Raw genomic sequence first — 24,664 nt, 5'->3', positions numbered from 1 at the left:
ATGTATTTTTTTTTTTTCCATCTCAGAGAAGCGCTAAAAAAAAGTCAGCAACATTTGCACGAGTGTTAGCTTTCACAATGTAGCCTAAATGTATAAAGTACGTAAATTAGATATGTAGTAAACAAATATTAGAAGGAATATAAAAAGTAAAGGGATAGTAATAATAATAATGAAAACAAAAAAGTAAAATAAAAGACTGTACGAAATTTCTTAGTGTCAAGAAATTAAACATTGCAAAACCAAAATTAGCAGTCACATTATAAGCTTTTTGGGCTCCAACATCCTGCGACCCAATAGTGGTTTGGGGAATGGATGGGTGATACGATTTGAAATAACCCATTGCATTCCACTGGCCTGGGCTGTATTTAACTTAGGCTTACGATGCTTTTGGGAACACTATAATAGTCTCATTGGTGAAAACCCTGTTGTACCCAAGGACACTTTTTAATAATTCTAAATATGTAGAAGGTAAAAGGCTCGTAGGAATGTTTATTTCAATATATTTTCAGATATGATGCAAACATAAACAATTTATGCAAACTTTTTTTTAAGATTCCATTTCATGTCACGTTATGTTAACGTTGCGAAATACGTCGCTTTTGCTATTTTCCCAAAATGCTCATTTTGTGAAAGTAGTATTATAAACTTTTAGGTGAATAATTGTCCCATAATGCACTTCGGTCAAACTGCAGATGGAAATGGCGCCTTAACCCGAGGAGGAGGAGGAACCATAACAGCATTTTTTTTAGTCAGCTTTTGTGTATATAGTTCTCACCCTGCATATTAAATATCTGATTGATATTATTCTGAAGATTACAGCACGTGCACGATGGCTCCGTTCAGCTTGATGTCAATCGGTGCTAATGTTTTGGTCAAGTCTTTGAGTCTGTTCTCGAGTGCATCTGTTGTAAGGTGAGCATGCTGCAAGTTTAAGGTTATTCATGCATGTCCTGCTTATTAGTAAATGTATCATATCTAATGGATTTTATTTTGGCAATATGCACGTCAGAAACATTCAGAAATTTATAGACAGCTATAAATTCATTTTCTCACAATTTTACAGACGCATATGATTAGTTAATGCAGGATGTAGTGACAGTATTTAACTTTTTCGTAAGCTGCAAGGAGCGTTTTGTGTTTTTTTATTTTATTTTTTTTACATACAACCCCACTAATTTTCTATTCCATGACAGTTTAGTATAATACCATTGCTTTGCAATTGTAGGTGTTCATGTGTATCTCCAGTGATAAGGAGTTTTAGCACCACAACTGGAGGTCCACCCAAAAGACCCCTGACAGGATACATGACATATGTGAAGGAGATGCAGCCCAGCTTCAGCAGACAGAACCCAGGTAATGTCCACTTGAGTCGCAGTGCTACCTTGCATTTCTGTTTTTAGTTTATTTTTTAAAGATAAAGAACAATCTATTTTGCTTAGGACTGAAAAATGTGGATATTATCCGAAAGTTAGCAGAGAAGTGGAGAATGCTGACTCCAGAACAGAAGCAGGTACATTCCTGCTTCATATGTGTGTTTATTTATTTATTGCGGTTTTTTTTTTATGAATATTGTGTAAAACATCAGCTTATGTGTGCAAATCCATTACTATAAATAAATTGTATTTGCCAAAAATCACACATATCACATACATATTTGTAAAAAAAAAAAAAAAAAATATATATATATATATATATATATATATATATAGTTAAAATGATTAAATTGATATTTACTTTTAGAGATATTAAACGATACTCAAATAAAAACTAAATTGTATACAAACATTTAAATTGCACATAAGGCAGTTTTATATATAATTTTTAAGAATATAGGCCTAACCATGTTTCCACTCCAATTTGTTATAAACATTTAAACGGTGGCTGTCATAAAAAAAAAATAATAATTGGCAAATCTATTCAACATACATTAAATAAGCCAGCTAACAGGACAAGTAAAAATATTATGAATATGCAATATTCATGTATTTATTATTAAGCATATATTTAGAAAAATTGCATCTTGAATGTTTAGTGGTTTTGTTCATGCATCAACAGAAACATAATAGACTAAAATATCAATCTTGGGATCAATATCGGAATAAATCAATTATGAAATAAATCATAAATTTGAACAATTAACACTAAATCCATAACTAGATAGGTCTTGAACAGAATATAATGAAATGTTTCATAATGAGTGTAGAGAAAAAAACAACAACATAGGAATTCACTATAGGCTTATTTTAAATATCTGGGCCTTTTTGCCTTTAATTGTGGATCTTAAAGGAGAACTCCGGTCAATTTTAACATTGAGCTCATTTTTTTGTACATTTGGAGTGCTGTCAATACAGAGAACAACGACAAAAAACGGTGTTGCCTACACCGAGTTATTCTATTTTTAAAATTTGCACCCTGTGGACTTCAATAGGGCAAGTAGTAAGCCTGCTTTTTAGCCTCTTAACATCCTTTAAGTGTCATTACAAGTGCTCAGAAAATGTGAGTGATTCCTTCCGAGTGAACACGGGTGGATCTGACTGCAGTAGATGTTAGAGATATTAATAAAAACGAAGTTAATTCAGCCAGCGCTCATACCTTTGTTTACATCCTGTTTTCGGTGGAAGGCCATAGTAATCGATTGTCGAGTTCACGCGCATAGGTTTAGTTACCAATGATCACGCGCGTGAACTCGACAATCGATTACTATGGCGATTACCACCGAAAACAGGATGTAAACAAAGGTATGAGCGCTGGCTGAATTAACTTCGTTTTTATTAATATCTCTAACATCTACTGCAGTCAGATCCACCCGTGTTCACTCGGAAGGAATCACTCACATTTTCTGTGCACTTGTAATGACACTTAAAGGATGTTAAGAGGCTAAAAAGCAGGCTTACTACTTGCCCTATTGAAGTCAACAGGGTGCAAATTTTAAAAATAGAATAACTCGGTGTAGGCAACACCAATTTTTGTCGTTGTTCTCTGTATTGACAGCACTCCAAATGTACAAAAAAATGAGCTCAATGTTAAAATTGACCGGAGTTCTCCTTTAACGTTTTATCATCCAACATTTTTTTTTTTTGTAAATGGTGTTGTAAAATTCCTCAGTCAGCCTCTAATTTGAACTGTCACATGTACAGCCATTTCAGGATTCATCTTTGGCATCCAGGGAGCAGTATAAGCTTGCTTTGAAGACGTACAAAGCTCAACTCACTCCTGCACAGACTGCTGCTATTGCAGAGGAAAAACGACAAAGAGTGGCCAAAAGAAAAGCAATTAGGAAAAAGAAGGCGAGTGTTGACCTCCGTCACGTAACCACTGCACTAAACCATCAATGAGAATCTTTACAATGACTAAAGATTATTTTATTCCTCTTTATACTATATTCATCTTTGGTTTGTTTTGTATAACTTTTAACTGTAGGAGCTGAATAGTCTTGGGAAGCCCAAACGCCCCAGGAGCGCCTTCAACATCTTCATGGCGGAGCACTTTGAGGAAGCAAAAGGAACTTCTATGCAGGTGAAGATGAACTTTAGTTAATCTAAAATTGAACATACATTACCATTGGGGTCTGTAGGATTTTTAAATATTTCATTTTATACTCCAAGGCTGCATTATTTGATCAAATATACAGTAAAAACAGTACTATTGTGAAATATTATTACAATTTTAAATAACTGTTGTCTGTTTGAATATATTTTAAAATGTAATGTATTCTTGTGATGCAAAACTAAATTTTCAGCATCATTACTCCAGTCTTCAGTGTCACATGATCCTTCAGAAATCATTCTGGTATGCTGATTTGCTGCTCAAGAAACATTTCTGATTTTAAATGTTAAATGAAACTTTTTTCAGGACACTTTATTAATAGAACATTCAAAAGAATGGCATTTATTCTATTTATTGAAATATTTTGTAACAACATAAATGTCTTTACTTTTGATTAGTTTAATTTGTCCTTGCTGAAGTGAAGTGTAATTATTATTATTTTTTAATCTTACTGACTCTCTGAATTTTCAAACTGTAGTATATTTTGTATAATTTTATCCATTTATTTTTGCAAGGGACCTGATATATTTATTTTCGGAGACTGGATATTGAATCTTAGCACCAAGTTTAGCTGTTTTGCATTCAGCTTATTGATATATTTGAGGTTTATAACAAACTTGATATTACAGACCATTAAAACCTAAAACATATTTCCATAATATACCATTTAAGTATTTTATACAGTATTTCATATTGGTTGCAACAATTGTGTTGAATGTCACTTTTCCTTCCAGACGAAGCTGAAGTCGCTGAGAGACGATTGGATGCGATTCAACATCACACAGAAACAAGTGAGTTATACCTAAACTGAGCATATTTTATTTCAAAAGTGACCCACAATACAGCTCTGTTCCATAATCTAGTGAGTCTGCAAAGGCTGCTGCCATTTAAGGCAACTCATAAAAGTGTCTGATTTGAAACACTACATAAGCAGCATTATATAAATAGCACTGCTCATTCACGCAGTGTAAGAGCGCAGAGCTTCTGGGTTGTATGTCACCACGTAGGCTCACGCATCACACACATGACCTGCGTCGGCCAATAGTGAGCCTACGTGGTGACGTACAACACAGAAGCGCTGTGCTGTTACACTACGTGAACTCACTCAGAGGCCCACACAGAAGTTTTTTTGCGCACAAAAAGTATTCTCGTCGCTTGATAAACTTATGGTTGAACCACTGTAGTCACTTGGACTATTTTAACGATGTCTTTACTAACGTTTCTGGGCCGGCAAGTTTCGATACAGGCGTCTCGAAATGTCCTGTTCACACAGCAACTTACAGTAGCATCTTGAATACTGTCTGTATGAATGTGCAAAGGGAGCCAAGCAACCAGTAACCATAGCGACAGTGACCAAAGTGATTTCAAACATTGCAATGTCCATAAAACTGAAAAATCGTATCACTTTTGATACAAAAGTCCAGTCGAACCACGAATCCATGTCACATCTGTTCCGTTCTCAACGGAAATGTATTAAGGACTCAAATATCTGACAACCGTATCCTGCTGCTGTGTGAACGTGGCCTATGGTTTTCTTTATCTGACTTAACTGCTTCATTTTTTAGATGTACACACAGCTGGCAGAGGATGACAAAGTCCGTTACAAGAACGAAATAAAATCGTGGGAGGAGCACATGATTGAGATTGGAAGGGAAGACCTTGTTCGGAGAAAAGAGAGGAGATCCATCAAATCCAAAGCCAACGCAGACAAAAAGAAGAAATCCAAAGTAACAGTGATAAAGGCAAAAGCGCCAAAAAAGAAGGCTGAAGCAGCTGTGAAAAAGACTGTAAAGAGTACTAAGAAGTGAGATTATGTAGCCTATGACTCTGGTAGACAGAGTGTGTTGTACAAAGGCCAGTTCCGTCCTCAATAAAAAGCCTGAGCTTTCCGTTATTAGAGCTGCATTTATATAGTGTTAAAAGCGTGAAGGCTGTGAAGAGCTGTGACTGACTACTTTCTATATTGCTTTCTTAACTTGCCATAAACCGTAATACTGACATCAGTTTTCATTTGCTTCTTAGAATGAGTTTGCATATCATGCTTTGAAAGAGGACACCATGTTTTGTATGTCTTTACTTACAAAATAAACATTCACATTTTATATAAAAGCAACAGAAGGTATTTACAATAGAATACTATACAATTTCATGAAAACTTTTAAAATGTCATTATAAGTGTGCTTTCTAATGTTAAATGGAATAGTTCACCCCAAAGTGATAACAGTCATTTACTTGATGTCACATTCCCAACCGGCAGAGGTGGGTAGAGTACCCAAAAACTGTACTCAAGTAAAAGTACAAGTACTTATAGAAATATTTACTCAAAGTAAAAGTAAAAGTAATAATCTTAATAGTTACTTGAGTAAGAGTAAAAAAGTATCCAATGAAAAAACTACTCAAGTAGTGAGTAACTAGTTACTTCGGATCATATAGGCCTCTATATATATATATATATATATATATAATAAGTTTATTTTATATAGCGCCTTTCTCAAACCCAAGGTCGCTTTACATAGTAGGAAGGCAAGGAAACACAACAACAACAACCAAAACAATATACATATATGAAGACTTCATGATGCAAAAGCCTCTGAGTGCCATCTGAAATTTTCTTCTAAAACAATCATTTGTATCAAGCTTGTATATTTAAGGTTAGTAATTTCACTTTAATGACAATTAATAGGTAGGCTACTTTTCATTGCCATTTAAGTGTGAACATAAACATACAAGCTTGATAAAAATGCTCTTTTAGAAGAAAATTTCAGATGGTACTTAGAGGCTTTTGCCTCTGAAGTCGTAGGCTATATATAAAATGATATATTTAGATTTTGTTTATTTAAATGACTATTATTATCAGCTATCTTTGCAACAAAAACAGAAGAGAGACATAAGCATTATTTCTGCCATCTGTATAGCTCGAAAATCATTGCCTGTCCTCTGGTTTGTATAATATTAACTTATACAACTACATTTGGATTATTAGAAAATTTCGAAATAAAATGAATCTGCAGTGTTGCATTCAAAGGTATTTACAGAGAAGAGTTAAAAACTCTTCACATGTGCTCGCGCTCATGACTGCTACTGAACATCTGAACACACAAAAAAAAAAAAAAAAAAAAAAAAGTACATCGACGGTTCTTCTTCTGACTGTTCTCCAAAAATATAATCAAATGTATATTTCTGCAAGCATGTTTAAACTGGTTAACTGTCAACGGCAGGCAAAGGCATTCGTTTTCAAGTCGAGTTCGCACGCCACTGCGCAACAATACACACAAACTACCGCGGGATGGCGGGTGTTCATTAACTGAACAATGGTAGCTTTATTTAATGTAAATTAATTTATGTCCAAAAAACGGGTAATGTCATACTTTCTAGTATTGTGGCGTAGTAATCTGTTTGGTTGTAAAATGTATTACCTGAGTGAAATGAAATCGAATATATCGTCCTGTCACTGTGGAATCATTCATTCACAGACAGCTTACGAAGATGTTCAACTAATAAAGATCTTTATCGCTGGCAAAAAGTTGATGCATTTGAAGATTTGCTCTCACTTGACTGTAGCTAGTAGCTACTGTAGGTCCACTGCCACTTCATCTAACGCTCTTGATGTGCTTAAATCTTCCTGTTACGACTCCGAGTCGAGTGTGAATTGAAAGTAGTCAGGTCCGAATCTTCAAGATTGTGTAACCCTGTAGGCATTTTTGAGGAAAAGTTGTTATACCACATTTTTAGAAAGTTCAATGTCTCCTGAATAAGGATCCACCGTATAACATTGAAATAAGGGTCCCATTTTCTTGTAATTGTTATCGAAACAATAGGTGCATTATTCACAGACGAAAAACTACAGGTGGATAGGGTAAAATTTTTAAGTTAAAGATATCACCATAAAACCTTTCCAGTTTTTCACTTACATAGAGACAGACATTTTTTGTATTACAAGTTTTCTGAAATGTCATGTTTACATATGCAAATGAGGCATACTAGTATATATATATATACCAGTACGCGGTTCTCCCTTTCGGGCTAGCCCTGTCTCCTCGCGTCTTCACAAAGGTTGTCGAGGCAGCCCTTGTTCCTCTTCAGGATCTGGCTGATCCTAGCTCACTCTCGAGACAAGGTTTGCGAACACAGGGACCTAGTGCTCCGGCACCTAGCTTGTCTGGGCCTTCGGGTCAACTGGGAGAAGAGCAAACTCTGCTCCGTGCAGAAGATCTCTTTTCTCGGTATGGAAATCGACTCGGTCGCCATGTGCGCGCAGCTTATGAGCGAGCGCGCGCAGTCACTGCTGACTTGCCTTCGTCAGTTCGAGGGCAAGAGTGCGGTTTCACTGAAACTATTTCAGAGGCTCCTGGGGCATATGGCATCCGCAGCCACAGTAACGCCGCTCGGTTTGCTTCATATGAGACCGCTTCAGCTTTGGCTTCGTGATCAAGTCCCGAGGTGGGCATGGCACGCTCAGAGTCGCAGTGTCTTCGACCTGCCGTCAGACCTTCACCCCGTGGACGAACCTCAGTTTTCTATGGGCTGGAGTGCCCATAGAACGAGTTTCCTGGCATGTTGTTGTATTAACAGATGCCTCCACAATGGGCTGGGGTGCCATGTGCAATGGACATGCTGCCGCGGGCTCTTGGACAAGACCCCAGCGCCTTTGGCATGTCAATTGCCTCGAGTTGCTGGCTGTACGTCTCGCCCTGCACCGCTTCTGTGCATTGCTCAGGGTCGTCACGTACTAGTCCGATCAGACAATACCACAACAGTAGCGTACATCAAGTGACAAGGTGGTCTGCGCTCCCGCCGTATGTCGCAACTCGCCCGCCACCTCCTCATATGGAGTCAGAAGCATCTGAGGTCACTTTATATCCATTTTATATCCTGAGCCATTTATATCCCGGGAGACCTGAACCGTGCAGCCGATCTGTCTCGGTTTCGGCCTCTCACTGGAGAATGGAGACTCCATCCCCAGTCAGTTCAGCTGATTTGGGATCAGTTCGGGGACGCACAGGTAGATCTGTTTGCCTCCCACGACTCGTCCCACTGCGACCTGTTTTATTCTCTGACCGAGGGCACGCTCGGCACGGATGCAGTGGCGCACAGCTGGCCGCGGGTCCTCTGCAAGTATGCGTTTCCCCCAGTGAGCCTTCTTGCGAAGACTTTGCGCAAGATCAGGGAGGACGAGGAGCAGGTCATTTTGGTTGCCCCGTATTGGCACAACCGCACCTGGTTCCCAGAACTAGTACTCCTCGCGACAGCACCTCCCTGGCCAATTCCTCTGAGAAAGAACCTGCTTTCTCAGGGACGGGGCACCCTATTGCACCCTCGTCCCGATCTTTTAAACCTCCATGTGTGGTTCCTGGACGGGACGAGGCAGGTTTGAGTACCCTAACACCAGCGGTGATGGTTACCATCACTTCCGCTAGAGCATCGTCCACGAGACATGCCTATGCGTTGAATTGGAACCTCTTCGTCAATTGGTGTTCTTCTAAACTTCAAGAACCCACGAAAGGCCTGATCAGTGTTGTGCTTTCCTTCCTGCAAGAAGGGTTGGAGCGAAGGCTGTCTCCCTCCACCCTGAAAGTGTATGGTGCCGCCATTGCCGCACATCACGACGCAGTTGAAGGTAAGTCCATTGGAAAGCACGACCTGATCATCAGGTTCCTGAGAGGAGCGAGGAGACTGAATCCTCCTCGCCCTCCTCTCGTTCCCTCCTTGGGACCTCTCAGTGGTTCTAACTGCCCTGCAGAGTGCTCCCTTTGAGCCTCTGCAATCAGTGGAGCTTAAGTTCCTGTCAATGAAGACAGCACTCCTGGTTGCATTGGCCTCCATCAAGAGGGTAGGGGACCTGCAGGCATTTTCGGTTGACGAAGCGTGCCTGGAATTTAACACTTATGTGATCCTGAGACCCCGGCCTGGATATGTGCCCAATGTTCCCACCACACCCTTTCGAGACCAGGTAGTGAACCTGCAAGCGCTGCCCTTGGAAGAGACAGACCCAGCCTTGGCACTGCTCTGTCCAATACGCGCCCTCCGTGCTTACGTAGACAGAACGCAGTGTTTCAGGACTTCAGACCAGCTCTTTGTCTGTCATGGTGGGAAGCTGAAGGGAAAGGCTCTCTCCAAGCAAAGGTTGTCTCACTGGATAGTGGACGCCATTGCTTTGGCTAACCAGCAGCAAGGTCGACCATGCCCCCTTGGTGTGACGGCCCACTCCACCCGGAGTGTGGCATCCTCTTGGGCTCTAGCGCATGGCACCTCGCTAACAGACATCTGTAGAGCTGCAGGCTGGGCAACACCTAACACGGCCTCTGGGCGACCCCCACGTGTGTATTCCACTGTAAGCCTCTCTGAGCATGTGTCTTTCCCTCGGCAAGCCACCTTGCCACCCCTGGGTTTGAAATATTCCACCTGTGGCTGGACACCCTGGGGTCATGTGTATTCCAAGTCCCCCCCTTCGGGCTGGGCATAATTGCATATTTCCACTGATAAATGCTTCCCAGTGTACCTTGGTACCTTGGCATAATTCCAGCAGCCATTAAAAACTGTCCCTTTCATGTTAATGTTGTTTCATTGTTTACATGTTTAAATATTCTGAGAATGCATAGTTTAGTTCTAATGTTTAATGTTTAAACTGCAATAAATGCATTAAAACGTTTTTTTTTTTTTGTTTTTTTTTTTGCAGCCATTTTGTTTTTATTGTTTATGCCAAAACCGTGATGTTTACAACTTGTTATACGGCAGAAATGGATTCAGCACCTAAAAATCATATAGAAACAACACTTGAAGTACTTTTCCTCAAAAATGCCTACTGCATCTTATCCAGGGCTATTTATCTATTTTGGGACTCGACTAAAGGGCTTCAGATGATTCAGTGCGTGCAGGAACTGAACAGATCATTCAAACTGATTCGCGAACCGATTTAGACAGATCTGCCAACTTGTTTGATGAAGTCTTTGAACAGAATCGACTCAAAAGAGTCATTCATTTGTGAATTGAGCATCGCTCAAGTCCAGAAAAAAGATACAGCGCGCTTGGAATAAACTACGCATTTAACAACACATATTGCATTAAAATAAAGTAACGAGAGGAACGTCGCCCAATGTAACGAAGTAAAAGTACAGTTTTTTCATTAGAAATGTACTCGAGTAAAAGTAATAAGTACCCACATTCAAATCTACTCTTAAAAGTACAATTTTTCTAAAAAAGTACTCAAGTAAATGTAACGAAGTAAATGTACTTCGTTACTACCCACCTCTGCCAACCGGTATCCGTTTTATTCTGTCCAAAGGCCCGTTCACACCAAGAACGATAACTAAATAAGCATCTACAACAACAAATTATTAAGTTCTGTTTATTACAAACATACTTTTTTTGTCATCTGCCACTCTAAATGCTAGAGTTTTTTAAAGTAGGATGGATTCTATATATCTTTATCATTACAGTTCATGGTGTGAACAGGCCTCAAAACTAATTCAGATATTTTAAAGAATGTTTAAGCTGCCCTTTTCCAGTCCATTCCCCCAAAATCTGTTTAATGACAAGAAGCATGAGTAAATAAATGACAACAATTTAGGTGAACTATCCCTTTTAAATAAAAATATTGGCTTATAATAATTGTCAGTACTTTGTAAGGACACAAAACCTCACATTTAAAACTTTTACATTTAAAAACAGTTATTTACATTATTTTAAATATTCTTGTGGGATAAAATCAGGACTTTGAAGCCGAGCAGAGATCAGATGGCAATTTGGCTTCTTGCAGTAAAGTCTCAAAATCAGGTGAACACACCAGCTTGTGTGTGATGTTTCCTAGCACAGTCATGTCCCCGGTGAGGCCCTCTGACAGCCGCACACAAACAAGTTGCTGCAGACACAAACATCATATCCCATGAAACATCTTTCATGTAAATGAGATCAGTTATACAGTCCTTCAGTAAATAAAACAGATCCAGTTGACTTCAATATCAGCTTGGCAATCCAGAATGCTACACTGGGGACAACAATTGTTGGGACATGTACGCTGCGTCCGAAATTAAATACTTCCCCACTATAGCATGCGAAAAACAGCACACCTACAGAGTAGTAAGTTCGAATACATAGGCCCTGTCCCAAATGGTACATTTCATATGCACTTGTCTTGTGTACTTAATGGCTGCCACATGCGCGTGTCCGTTAAGTCCATGAGACCGTAAGGTGTCCCATTTGTCATTTTAGGTTTCAGAAGGGTGCTCGCGAGTGCCCCCTTTGCGGTCGATATGCGCCTCGATGCGCACTTTTGCAGAGCCCGCACTGATGCCAGTCAAAGCAGCGTTACATCACGAAACTGCGGACTCATAGGAAGACCGCGAGTGCAAAAAGTGCGCATCGAGGGCGCATATCGACCGCAAAGGGGGCGCTCGCGAGCACCCTTCTGAGGCTTAAAATGACAAATGGGACACCCTACGGTCTCACGGACTTAAGGACACGCGCACGCAGCAGCCATTGTAAGTCCACAAGACCGAAAGTGCATATGAAGAGTGCCATTTGGGACAGGGCCATAGTATATAGAATGTACTTTTTAACGGTCGCAAAGTACATTCAAATTGAAATGTAGTACCTACTTAAACAGCATATAGACTGATAGACCCAAACAAGGGGTTGTGCGAATTCTGCGAAATCACGATTTTAGATTGTGAATGTTAAAATGTCTCCACTAGCTACCTTTGAAGAGAGATCGTAATATCGAGCTACAGTGCACAGCCTATCAGCTGCAGTTCTGGCGCCCCCGTCGCAATATTGTACAACACAACGTACATTCACATCGCATTTTTAGCAATGCAGCAGTATGCATTTTAAAGTCTTGCCAGTTAAACTTTTCATTCTGTCATAAGCTTTTCTGAGCGCGTAACGTTACTCCTTTAGGCGTACGCACACTAAAAGCCTTATTTTCTATTTTTGCCATATGACCCACCCCTAACCAAAAGTACTGACCATTTTCCAGGGTTCCTGCAGGTCTATAAAAAGTCTTAAATTCCATTAGATCAAATTTAAAGCCATGCAAAGTCTAAAATATTTTAAATGGTAACAGTCTTTATTATATTTTCAAAAGGTCTTAAATGTCTTGAGGACAGAAAAACGGGAATTGCGATATGGCTTAATGTAATGATTATACTTCAAAAGGCTTTGATTTAATTAAATAAATAAGAGCGAGTCCCAACTGATTTTATCTATCAATCTTTACTAGATTATTTTGCTACACTGCAACTAAAATGACAATGCACTAACTTACCTGTAGGAAAGAGAAGGCCGCTCCCTCTGATACATCTAATGTAACATTTCCCATGACCAGTTGTACTTTACCAGACTTTCTAATTTGCAGTTTTCCAATCAGACCCTCAGAGAAGTCAGACAGCAAAGGTACAGCGGCTTTATCAGGCTGATCCTGAAAAATGATATCATCATAGCATTAAAAGGGGACACTGAAGATAATATTAAATGCTTGAAATTGAGTGCAATTTGCCTTCAAGGGATGATTTCATGAGGAATCAAACTCTTTTATAAGTGTGCTATGAAATCATTCTAATAATATACATAAATCAAAACCCGGTGAAAAGAAAGATCAGTATTGAGAGTAACACATTACAAGTAACGCATTATGTGGAGAAAAAAAAGAAAAGAAAGAGTATATACTGAAGCTGAGCTGCAAAAGAATATCGTTAAAAAAAGGTCAAAACTGTTTTGTAAAAACATGAAAAGTTATGGCAAAGAAAAAAAAACTGACTTCTTCAAGTGGCATAATACAAAACGAGAACTTACCAGAGTTTTAATTTGTGATGCGCGCTTGTCTTCAGTTTTGTCGTCCTTTTTGGTTTTCTCTGGGCTTGAGGTTTTAGGTTGACCAGGTATGGTATCAGGAAGTTGAATAAACAGTAGTTCTTCCTGATCTGAAACACTTAGCTGCTGGAAAAGTTCTCCAACCGTTGGTTGTTGCGGGAATGCAGATGTTCCCCTCAATGGCAGCGGGTATTTCTGCTCAGCTCTGGGTGATTTCAGTACATTATCAGATGCTCTCTCTTTAACTGCAAAAATTCAGTTCTTTACTTTAAGTAGCATGAAAACAATTTAACTGCCAATAAAACATAAAAGTACTGCTAGCATAAACTGTAACTTACATGAACTAGCTGCCTCTGTTGACAAAAATGAGCATGACTGATGGAGTGGAAGTCTGATCGGTCTTTGCTTAGGATCATTTTTTAATCCAGGATCATCCAAAAACTGCACAATTAAACCAGAAAAAAACATGAATATACTATTGATTAACTTTCAAGACCTTTCAAGATGATAAAGGGTCATTGTGACTTGGCTTACATCATCTCGTTGGAGTTTTTGTAAGATTTCATTATCATCATCCGCAGTATTGTTCTTTTCCTTTTTAATGCATTTTGTGACCAATGCAGGATCACAGCTGTCCAGGTTAGAGCTGCACCAATTACCTGCAAGATCAGACATTTGAAATTTGATTTGGTATTTAATATTCATGCTGTGGGGGAGTGTAATGAGAACAAATACACTAATTACAAGCATAGATAATAAAACAACATAACAAAGTTCCAAATAAAGTAAAGTCTAAATGTAATATTCAGGTACATACATGTAATAATTCAGCCTAAAAGTAAAATAGTGTATTTAAAAAATAATGCATAAAATAAATATAGATGAATCTTTGTTTAAGCTGTGTTTTGTTGTTTGATTAACATTAATGACATAAACAGCAGCAGGTATTTATAGGTTGCTGTCACTTTAAAATCTTAATTTTATGATGGATAATGAAAAAAAAAAAAAATCATGGGAGAAACCAGGCAACACCAGGAGGCCAGTTCTCCTCTGGCTCTACAGTCCAAATATAATGTCAATAATTGTGTGATTTAAAGTGTGCTTTACCTGGTTTCCTGTAGGTGTCTGCAGGACCCTGCTCAAAAATAGAGTGAGACTGAATAGTCTGAGGTTTTTCTCGTCGCTGTCTCTCTCTTTGTCTGTCTTCCCTCTCTCTTCTCGCTCTCTTTGGTGCAGTGCGAGTCTCCTCATGTAACCTCCAGAAAACAAGAGTTCACATTGACAACGGTTTACATGACAGAACCACCTGTCATTTACTTTCAAACAGGGTTGCAGATGTGTCAATACTTTGAAATTAATCTCTGTTAGTTAAATGAAAACAGGGTTATAATAATTATGAAGTTTCAATGAACTGATTGAAAACTCTGATTCAACTGTGTTTGCATCATTACCTTAAAAATGTTAAAAGAAGTCAATACAGTATATATACTGTATATATGCATACTATATCGATGCACTGATGATATGTATCGATGCAATGCGCAAAAATCGACATACATTTTTATAAATCTGTAAGATATACTAGAAGACTTGATTGACTTAGCCTATAAAATGATGTCAAATTGATCCAATGTGCTACTTGATCTTTATTCCTCATTTATTTTTCTATTTAAAATCTCTTATTTTTTATTTTTTTATTTATTCTCTTATTTTTATATTTTGTATATTTTATATTATGTTATATTTTGGTTACATTTGTGAGTTAATACAATGTAATATTGTAATTATCAATATATCTATCACAAGCTCCTGAATCTAATCAAATCGCAGTCATATAACGACAAGTTTAGATGTATCAGCAAATTCTGCATCGCCGGCTAAGAGAATAAATGTCAAATCGTATCATGGAATGTCCAACTTACTCCCCTAATATATATATATATATATATATATATATATATATATATATATATACGTGTACTTAAAAAAAATCCTATTTTTTGCACTTTAGTAGCCGTAGTTACAAGATGTCTGCCTCCCAACTATAAAACATAAGTACTACAAATAAAGTTAATGTTGAAAATACTTACTCATCTTTAGTTTTGCGAACAGAGTGAACATTTGGTACAAAGGTTTTCTGTGGGGGAAAAATACTCAGTGAGTCAAGTGTAAAGTTTCTAGATATGAACGTTCTTTTAATGTTGAACTGAACATGCTGTATCTATAGATGCAATATATTTTGCATTAAAAAAAACTGAGAGTAGCACAAAAACACAATTGATACTGGACCATTGACATTAGAGGGTGGGACCTTTTTATATCCACCCAGGGTCAGATCTCTGGAGCGCAAAGAGGTCAGTCTGCCTGGCGGAGGGGGATTCAGTGATATTCGGGATGGCAGTCCTCTACCCACAGCAAATGATGCTCTGAAAGCAGCAGATGAGCTCCCCTCTCCATCCCTACCCCCATCTCCCTGTTCAGACATCCTGCCACAAGCCAGAAACACTTAGTGAAAACACCATGCCTAAACATTTGTATTGGGCATCATACATGATTACTCAGACTGATAAAATGGAACAGAGAACGTCAGAGGGTAATGGGTGTTATATAAAATAAACGCTCATGTAAACACAGCTGCTGCGCGCTCACTGACAATACACTTATAGACGCGCGCGCCTCCATTTTGATAGCAAACTAAGCTAACAACACTAAGTCTTTAATACCACGTAATAATATAATTTGCATTGCCAGATTTGGAATAAAGAAAGGAATACAGCTTCCTTGAGTACATCTAAGTGAAAATAAAGACAGTACGTACTTGAAATTCATATCTTTAAAATTCGTCCAGCTGAAAGCTACATCCTTGCAGAAGCTTCATGGGTCACGTGATCCGGATTCAGAAAGTAAATATAGGCATCAAGTCACAAAAGACTGTTTTATTATATTATATATATACTGTTATTTTATGCTATCATTCAATTATTTATTTTAATGTAAAATGTATTTATAGTCTAAACTTATCTCAGGTCTTTTATGGTGTTACAATTGTCTTATTAAACGGTAAAATAATTACATTATATTATAATAATAATAATAACTAATAATAATGATAAATACTGTTTATAGTAAACTTACTGTATTATTTATATTCTATTATAATAGACTCTATTGTTTATATACTGTGGTTATTTTATTTACATTACATTATTGAATAAATAATATTTAATTAATTTATACATGTAAAATGTTTAGTCAATATTTATCTCATATGGTCTTAAATGGTGTCATGTCTTATTAAAATCTAAATTTGTAAAAAAAATCTGTATTTTACAACTTCTGTTTACTATAATATTTATATAACTTTGTTATTATGGTTTTTTTTACGTCCCCAGTGTTAATAATAATAAAATACAAACATAAAGTTAACAATATGATTTATTTCGTTTTTATTTATTTTTATTATTAAGACACTATTTAAAATAGTTTTCTGTCTGTCCATTTGTTATGGACAGTTGCACCAAATATATGCCTATATTATATTAAAGTTAATGTTTGTAAACACTGTCTGTGTCTCAAAACGTGAACTGCTTCCCCAGACAGCATTTTGGGGCATCGTGGGTTGAGCTGAGCTGACTCTGAACCGGCTCGCAACATGTTAGAACCCACAAACCCCCTTCTGGCTCACATTGAACAAAGGGCGGCGCTCAACTTTTGCCTTCCCTCACTTTAAACTCCTCCGGTCAGTGTAACTCACACAGAGCCCGTGGCCGCGATGACTGGCGCTCACTCTCCGCGGGAATAATCTGATCTGACGGCTGCGGAGAGTCAGCGGTGCTCTGTGAAAGTCATGGCCGCTCAGTGTGAACCCTTAAGCGGATACTTACAGCAGTCTGATCCGGGCTCCAACAGCGAGCGCAGCACTGATTCCCCTCTGCCCGTGTCTGAGGATGACTCCAGCGGACCCACGGCACCTCCGGACCCCGAGTGGACCGAGGAGAGGTTTCGAGTGGACCGGAAAAAACTGGAGATCATGTTATTAGGTAAAACTCTTGTGTCCATGACAACGAACAATCACTCATTTTTAAAGAGTTTGGAAGAAATAAACACTCTGCAAAGTTTACTACTCAGAAGAAGGCATCATTGCTGTTAATAATTGTCTTGCTTAACTGAACAAACACTTACAAATAGTAGCCTAATGTAAAATCTAATGCATTGACTCCAGCATCTGCAGAGCTGAGCCGGTTATTTTCCTCTTCTCCTTTGTTCATCTCCTGTGTATAATTCTCGCTTCCATGACGATTTTGTTTTCAGAAACATAAGTTTAAATATAGCTAGTTTAATGAAAGAGAGTCCCTGCCCACACTTTAAAAAGCCAGTTGACTAGTGAGGCTCCATCGTTCAGTTTTCAGTTGCAGAGAGCTTCCAATAGTTTCAAAGAAAGTTTATTAACTACATTTGAAAATAGACATATAAACTATGTCTTTAATGCGTATTTAAAGGATTGGTGCTTCATATTATTATTTGTTTAGTTGTTCTTGTTTCTCATATGTTTATTTAATGCCTGGAATTAATTTAACTACCTTTTCCCTCTGCATTGTTGAATATTGTTGTAAAAAACATACAGAGTTGAATATATATATATATATATATATTCTTCTGATAGGCATTCTGAATATTTAGTTCAGTTTAGTGTAAAACCCCAATTTTTATGTTGGTACTGAGAGGACTAAGATAATATAAATATAGGCTAAAAATCTAGTAGCCTATTAACTGTGTGCGCAGTGAACAGCTCAACCAATAGGGGGCAGTGTTAAAGCATCTTTGCCTTTGACTTTAGTTTTAATTGTTGTTTCCCCAATTTGTCAAAGTAATTGTAAAGTGGAAATGTGGTTAACTGCTTCATAAAAGCCAAGGATGAAATTAAATGTAATTTTCGGACAATGAATTGTCATTTTTTGGCTTACGATTCAGACAGCATGTGGCTTTTGTTCAGATGATTGCCTGAAAAACTGTAGAATCCAGAACTGAGAAAAAGTAAAAATGGTATTGGCATTAGTAGAGTTGCAAAACATTAATGAATGCCACTTTTTCCATTAATCTGTTACTGTTTAATTGGTGGATGAATCAAGCAGTTTTTAAAAATGGTCAAGGGCTTCTCATCCACGGCTCTGTGAGGATGGTAAAATGCTCTGATGGTCTCTGTAATGCTTTGTCCATGTCGGGTCATGCTTTCCATGTTGTTTAATGGTCCTTCTGAGTGAGTTCAGAAAAGGACATCATCATCATCCTACACACGCAGAGTCTCTAGGTTCAGTTCACCACAGCAATCCTTCCTTCTGAGGTCATTCAGCATCCCTCACAGGATTTTACAGTGTATTTGATCAACCTGCTTGCTGCACCCAAAAATGAAAATTCAGTCATTAATTACTCACCCTCATGTCATTCCAAACCCGTAAGACTTTGATTCATCTTCGGAAAACAAATGAAGTCTTTGTCCCTCCGTTGACAGCTGTAATTGCTTCAAAAAGTTCATAAAGAGATCGTAAAACTAATCCATATGGATTGAGTTGGTTTTAGTCGGAAGAGACTTGATTGCTTTATATGAACGGATTGAATATAGGCTTTAATTTTTGGGTGAACTAACCCTTTAAAGATTAGGATTCTTCTAGAAGATGCACAGAGAAGCTCATGTAAATGATGAGATTTATTTGCCAAATTAAATGATTGGAACTTAGCATTACTCAATTAGATAATATATATCATAAAACTATAGTTCAAACATTAAGTGACCTTGTGTTATCCAAAACAATTATATTGTAATCCATAGAAGTAGAAAGCACTTTTATTGTGAGAAAAAAATAGGTATTTTTGATTTTCTTTTAATTGACTTCCTAGCATGTCAGATTATCTCACACTTTGTCGATGGATGCATACTTCATTGGCAGCTGTTACAAGTAATAGTGTCATTTTGTTGAAGAAGGACGCAACGGTTGTTAATCGAGTTCCAAGTTCAACCTTCATGTTTAAAATCTGTGAACTGCTCATCTATGCATGTTTTCAGAAATGTTAGCATCACAGGTGTGCGCTCCAAAAGCACTTACTCCATCAGATATAATGAGCAGCTAAGCAACATTCAAGAATGCTTTTATGAATCTTATTATGCCTCTTGGATGGGAAGAACCATTAATCATTTCATTTTATAACTATTTTAGCTGGCTCAAGTGGACGAAATACACTGTCAAACTGGAATTCTTTAGAATGAATCACACAAAGGAGGCCTGAATTTATTTTCTGTTCCAGATGTGTATTCATTTTTTTGAATTTGTGTAGATTATGTTGAGCAGGAATGCGTCCATAGATGACTCTGTCTCTGTTTAATCTTATGTTCACTGCACTATACTGTGTCAAAATGATGTATGGTTCTATGCCTGAAGATCAGCGCCCAAAAAATGTAATGTACAGTCTGTTGAAAAATCTAATGAGCTGCCTATACGTAGGCAGCATTTCAATGCATCATAGGTTCCCTAAAGCTGTTCCAAAAAGTGCTAATCTTAATTATTCGGAATGTATGGAAGCTTGCTGGAAGTGTAACTCGCAATTTGGACTTAAAGGAACACGGCGACTTTTTGGGACTTTAGCTTATTCACCGTATCCCCCAGAGTTAGATAAGTCCATACATACCCTCCTCATCTCCGTGTGTGCCGTCACTCTCTGACGCACGCACCGCTAGCCTAGCTTAGCACAAAGACTGGAGGTAAACGGCTCCAGCTAGCATACTGCTATAGTGACAAAATAATGCCAACATTTTCCTATTTACATGTTGTGATTTGTATAGTCAGGGAAGTCTAGGGACTGTGACAGGCAGTAGACAGAATGGTAACCCACTAAATGTTTGTATTTTCATATTTCCTATAAATTTTAATAATATCATTGGTCATTGTTTAGTAGCTCATTACTAAATTAGTCATTGGTAAACAGATAAATAGTAGATATGCAACTGAACTGAATTTGATTTATTTTTTATGAATCAAAATATTTCGTCTCTGATTTTTGTGACATATCCTGCTTTACAGATATTGCTTTAGAGACCAAATTGCAAAAGGCTCATGGACACCGACTGGGATTGATTCAGATTTAGGAGCAGTCAAAGGCTATGATCACACTGTTCGTTTTTGGGATTGTGAGTCTCGAAATGTCCCGTTCAAGCAGCAACTTACAGTGGCGTCTCGAATACTGTCTGTAATCGTTCATGTTGAACATTTCTCTTACCAGTAACCATGGCGGCTGTAGCCAGAGTAATAGTAAAGATGGTGACATTCATAAAACTGAAAAGTGTTATCACTTTTCTTACTACAAGAGTCCAGTCGAGCCACATGTTCATCAGTCAAATCTTCATAGACTGACAGCAGCTTGACGGACAACAGTCAAGTCCAGTTTGTTCAGTGCGGATTTTCAGAAAATGTGGTTGTGAAATGTCCTGAAAATTTACGGGTGTGAGTTTGATTACAGTTATAATAACCAAACTGTGTGTGAACAGAACCGTATTAGGACTCAAATACAGGACTGGCGACCGTATTCTGCTGCTGTGTGAACATGGCCAAAGTGTTCAGGATATACTATAGGAATGCAGTGGTGATGTTGAAAGCCCTCTTCATGGGTCAAGTTAAGTGTCTTGCAGTCAATGATTGCGTAGATTTTAGATAATTGTTTATTTTTCCAATTTCTTAACTTTCTAGAAAGTGTTTGCACAATTAAGGAGTAGTACTCTCTGTCCAGTCTACATCAAGGGCTTTGGGTTTTTCCAAATTTCCAAAGCCCGGATTGTTTTTCATTACGTGTCTTAGATGAGATGGAAACATTTCTCTTCCCAAATCTTGGCAGGGGATTTGCAAAAGTACCCTTGCAAAAGAAATTCCCAAACAAGTTTACATGACATCTCAACGTCTTTGATCACCGTAGGTCAGACTCGGGCACCGAAGTGAACTAGCAGTCTGTTTAAGATTCCAAACAGGAAGGGATCAAATGGCTTGTTTAATAAGCATAACTCTTATCAGCACAGATGGGTTTGATCCATTCTGGAGAGCCCAAATAATACATTGTTACTGCCTGGTGATTTTGTAAAGCACTTCAGTTTTTATAGCGTGTTTATAATGTGGAAAATAGGTGAATTTTCTTCCACCAAAGAAAGGTGGTTTGGCTTTGGAGTTATTTTTCCCATTTTAAAGACTTCTGTTTACTAAGACAATGATTTATTTACTAAGTTTCCTTGCTTTCTGTATTCCTAGTAAACTGAGACACAAAACTGACCTTCTATTTATGGAGATATAAAGAGTACATTCTGGAACTGCTTGTGTTTTAAAAGTGTACTTTGGCTATCTGTGTTCTGGGTATGTTTGTGCGCGTGCTTGGCCGAGGCCTGGTTAAAAAGTTCATCTTTTTGTTGTCTGTTGGATGAAAGTATAGAGACAGGAAGTGAGTTTGGTGTGGAATGTGCTTGGGGCTAACTGTCCTCTGGATCGAGGCCTAGGGAAACACTTTTCCCTGTAGCTTTCAGAGGGTAAACGTGGCATTCTCCCCAAGAACTACTGCTGAGGTGAATCGCTGTGACCTCGTTTTTGAGTTCACAGCAGTATGGCGTTTTAAGAACGTCGGACAGACAAAGCCTAGCAAGTCAATTGGCACGTAGCAAATGTAATACAATGCAAAAGGCCAATAAATGTAGGAAAGAATGGAAATACGTCTGTAAAGGTTGGTAGAATCAAGTATATTGGGACCATTCAGGAAACCCTGGCTTGTGTTGTTCGGGTCTGAGGGACCCTTGAGAGGTGGTGGGCGGAAGAGTCCCAGCGCTCACAGCACATAATTCACTGCAGCTGTTGGAGAGTCTCTGTTTTTAAAAAATGCTGGCGCGGACCAGAGACTTTGTTATGACAAGGAAAAGAACGAGCCATTACACTACAGCTACTAACTCAACTCATTTGAGTCGAAAACGAAATGGTTGTTTTTCAAAGCAATCCAACCTGTAAATGTGTTACATCTTGGATATGACATTGTCACGCGTTGTTTATAGGCATGTCTTACTGTCATTTATATTGAAGAAACATTTTTTGCCATTGGCATTGGCATTATATACAAAAAATAATCTGTAATTACATTTCATAGTTTGTGTTTAGGTGAACCTCTCAGTTCATTTAAAACGACTGGGTAGAATCCACCCAAGAGTTTCCTGGCAGAATGAGTAATGTTACTGGCATTTCTTTATTCACTTAACACACCTATTGCACTTAAATACACTACATTATGCACAGTTTAAGGCATAAGGATTACAGGATGAATTATTTTTTAATTGGTGCATGCCTGGCTGTTGCTTCCCAGATGGTAGCTTAAAACAGCATTTAAGCCGCCTGCATATGTGGGAACTTTGCTCTTAGGGTCAATGACGTGGCGGCCTTTTTTTTTCTGGAAGTTGTTCAGAAATATATTAAACATGCAATATAGCCGAATGATACAACTCTTCTATGAAATGTTTTCATTTCTGAAGTAAAATGCATTTTTTTGTTTAGATATATTAAAATATAAATAAATATATATATATGAATATACTGTATGTATATATATATATATATATAATATATATAATTTAGATGTTTATTTAACATTATAGAAAAAATGTGTAGGTCACTGTGAGATCAAAATGTATAAAAAAGGTCTCATTAAAATGATTCTTAAAAGCTATAGTACTATAAAGTTATAGTATAGTACTGCAGTTTTTTTTTAGATAAACTATAGATATTTTAAAGTTGTATGAAATCATGTTAAATTTAGATTATCAAACATCAGATAGAATAACCCCAAGAAAATGTAATTATTAGAAAAATACCTTGAAAATATTTTTGAAAGTAATGATTATGTCACTTGACATGAAAGTTGTGATGTAACGGAATTACCGATAGTCCTTTTCCTTCAATATTTTGATGTACATACAAGTGAAAAAAAATATAGGTTGGTGGGACTTGGTTTGATCCATCGGTTGTTGATTGGATGATGGCAGATTTGGATGCAAGCCTGCAGTCGATTGTAAGAAAGAATCGGAGTGTGTTCAAGTCCTGCATATGTCACCAGAGAAAAGTTTGTCATTTCTCTGGAAGATATCGGAAGTCAAAATCTACTAAACAATTGTTCACACAAAAAAAGCAGTCAAAATCTACTAAGGGGTAATTAAAAAAAATATATATACTGTATATATTGGAAAGATAAAAAAAACAAACATTTTATCAAACTTTGTTAATCACCTTCAACAACTGAGAAGATAGTATTCAAGCTACATTTTATAAAAAATCACCTATCAATTTATAATATATATTACATCAGCAAATGAGTGTCTAATTGGACATGACAGGGATTCATCTCAAGAACACTCCTTTACAGTTTATCTCTTGCCAAAATTATGAAAAAAAAGATCAGTCAAGAATAAAAAAACCTTTGAAAATATATAAATCAGGAATGTCAGAAATCAGAATGCGCAATTTGTGCATAAAAATATCCGTCAAAACCAACACATGTTGTTGAACGATGTTCACTTACCCGGCAAAGTTTTTCAGCTGGATTGGTGTTTATTCTCTTTAGCATGCAGTGTGAAGTATTTCACTTAGTTCCCTGATCATTCTGATTCAATTTCACAGAGTGAAGAACAAATTTATGTATTTTGTTATGTATTATGTACGTTATTGTCGCTGACAAACAACGTTGAAGCCTCTCTGGCCGCCATTTTCTCGGAACACATTGACGCATTCAAAACATCTGGCAGTGTGGGTTTTCCAGGAAATGCGTGTACTCCCTGGAACCCTTCTCATAAATACTACTGTGTATTGTGCACGTTATTTTTTGACAGACATCGATGTTGTGATATTAAAATGATGTAGATTTGAAAACAGCTTTATAGTAAGGTATTAATTATTTGTTTCATAGCCGTCAAGTATTCAGCAAAGTGACTGATGCCCGAGTGTGTAATGTCGATATTTTTAGTTGTAATATTCCAAGTGACAGCCAGCATAAGTTTTTGACGGACATGATAATGTGTGTGGGCTGAACTATGTTTGATTTTTGGGTAATTATAAAACATGATGGAGACATTCGAAATGCTTTTTGCGTAGTTCATTATACTTATTTTATGGAATGAAGTTTATTTTGTGGCTTAAATAAATGATGTTACTCAGAGACTAACATTAACATTTGTCTTGTCAAAAATATTACATTCAGCTGTCACAAATTCATTGACTTTTGAATATCTTAGTTAATTTTTACCAGGAAA

The 24,664-nt window shown here is 37.5% G+C and overlaps 3 protein-coding genes across 4 annotated transcripts in view; 2 read left to right on the top strand and 1 right to left on the bottom strand.

The window, feature by feature from the left end:
• Nucleotides 1-19: 19 nt before the first annotated feature.
• On the top strand, nucleotides 20-5,440 carry tfam (transcription factor A, mitochondrial). Its single transcript, XM_081393678.1, has 7 exons — nucleotides 20-912; nucleotides 1,226-1,353; nucleotides 1,440-1,510; nucleotides 3,138-3,287; nucleotides 3,421-3,516; nucleotides 4,281-4,337; nucleotides 5,112-5,440. The coding sequence occupies exons 1-7, from the start codon at nucleotides 830-832 to the stop codon at nucleotides 5,352-5,354; spliced, it is 828 nt and encodes a 275-aa protein (XP_081249804.1). The 5' UTR covers nucleotides 20-829; the 3' UTR covers nucleotides 5,355-5,440.
• A 4,778-nt stretch (nucleotides 5,441-10,218) lies between these two features.
• LOC308707312 (DNA-directed RNA polymerase III subunit RPC4) lies at nucleotides 10,219-16,245 on the bottom strand. 2 transcript variants are annotated; one of them, XR_014032160.1, is made up of 9 exons: nucleotides 16,172-16,245; nucleotides 15,665-15,839; nucleotides 15,444-15,490; nucleotides 14,461-14,609; nucleotides 13,888-14,012; nucleotides 13,692-13,794; nucleotides 13,336-13,598; nucleotides 12,303-12,961; nucleotides 10,219-11,643 (listed from the first exon to the last, which is right to left on the bottom strand). XR_014032160.1 is itself a non-coding variant. In XM_081393677.1 (9 exons), exons 1-9 carry the CDS (start codon nucleotides 16,180-16,182, stop codon nucleotides 11,252-11,254), a joined length of 1,179 nt encoding a protein of 392 aa, XP_081249803.1. In that variant the 5' UTR covers nucleotides 16,183-16,245; the 3' UTR covers nucleotides 10,219-11,251. The 2 variants fall into 2 exon arrangements, 1 of the variants encoding a protein (XP_081249803.1); XM_081393677.1 differs by having other exon boundaries at nucleotides 10,219-11,404; nucleotides 12,809-12,961.
• Nucleotides 16,246-17,105: 860 nt separating this feature from the next.
• Nucleotides 17,106-24,664, top strand: part of bicc1 (BicC family RNA binding protein 1) — a 92,300-nt gene continuing 84,741 nt past the window's right edge. Inside the window, exon 1 of the mRNA XM_081392653.1 lies at nucleotides 17,106-17,393. Coding sequence (XP_081248779.1) covers nucleotides 17,201-17,393 — 193 coding nt within the window. The 5' untranslated portion in view covers nucleotides 17,106-17,200. The remainder of the gene's footprint in view (nucleotides 17,394-24,664) is intronic.

This window comes from Scardinius erythrophthalmus, assembly GCF_964197995.2.
Source record: "Scardinius erythrophthalmus genome assembly, chromosome: 18".
In the NCBI taxonomy this organism is placed as follows: Eukaryota; Metazoa; Chordata; class Actinopteri; order Cypriniformes; family Leuciscidae; genus Scardinius; species Scardinius erythrophthalmus.
The sequence above is the reverse complement of the archived record's forward strand: the minus strand, read 5'-3'. Positions and strand labels throughout refer to the sequence as shown.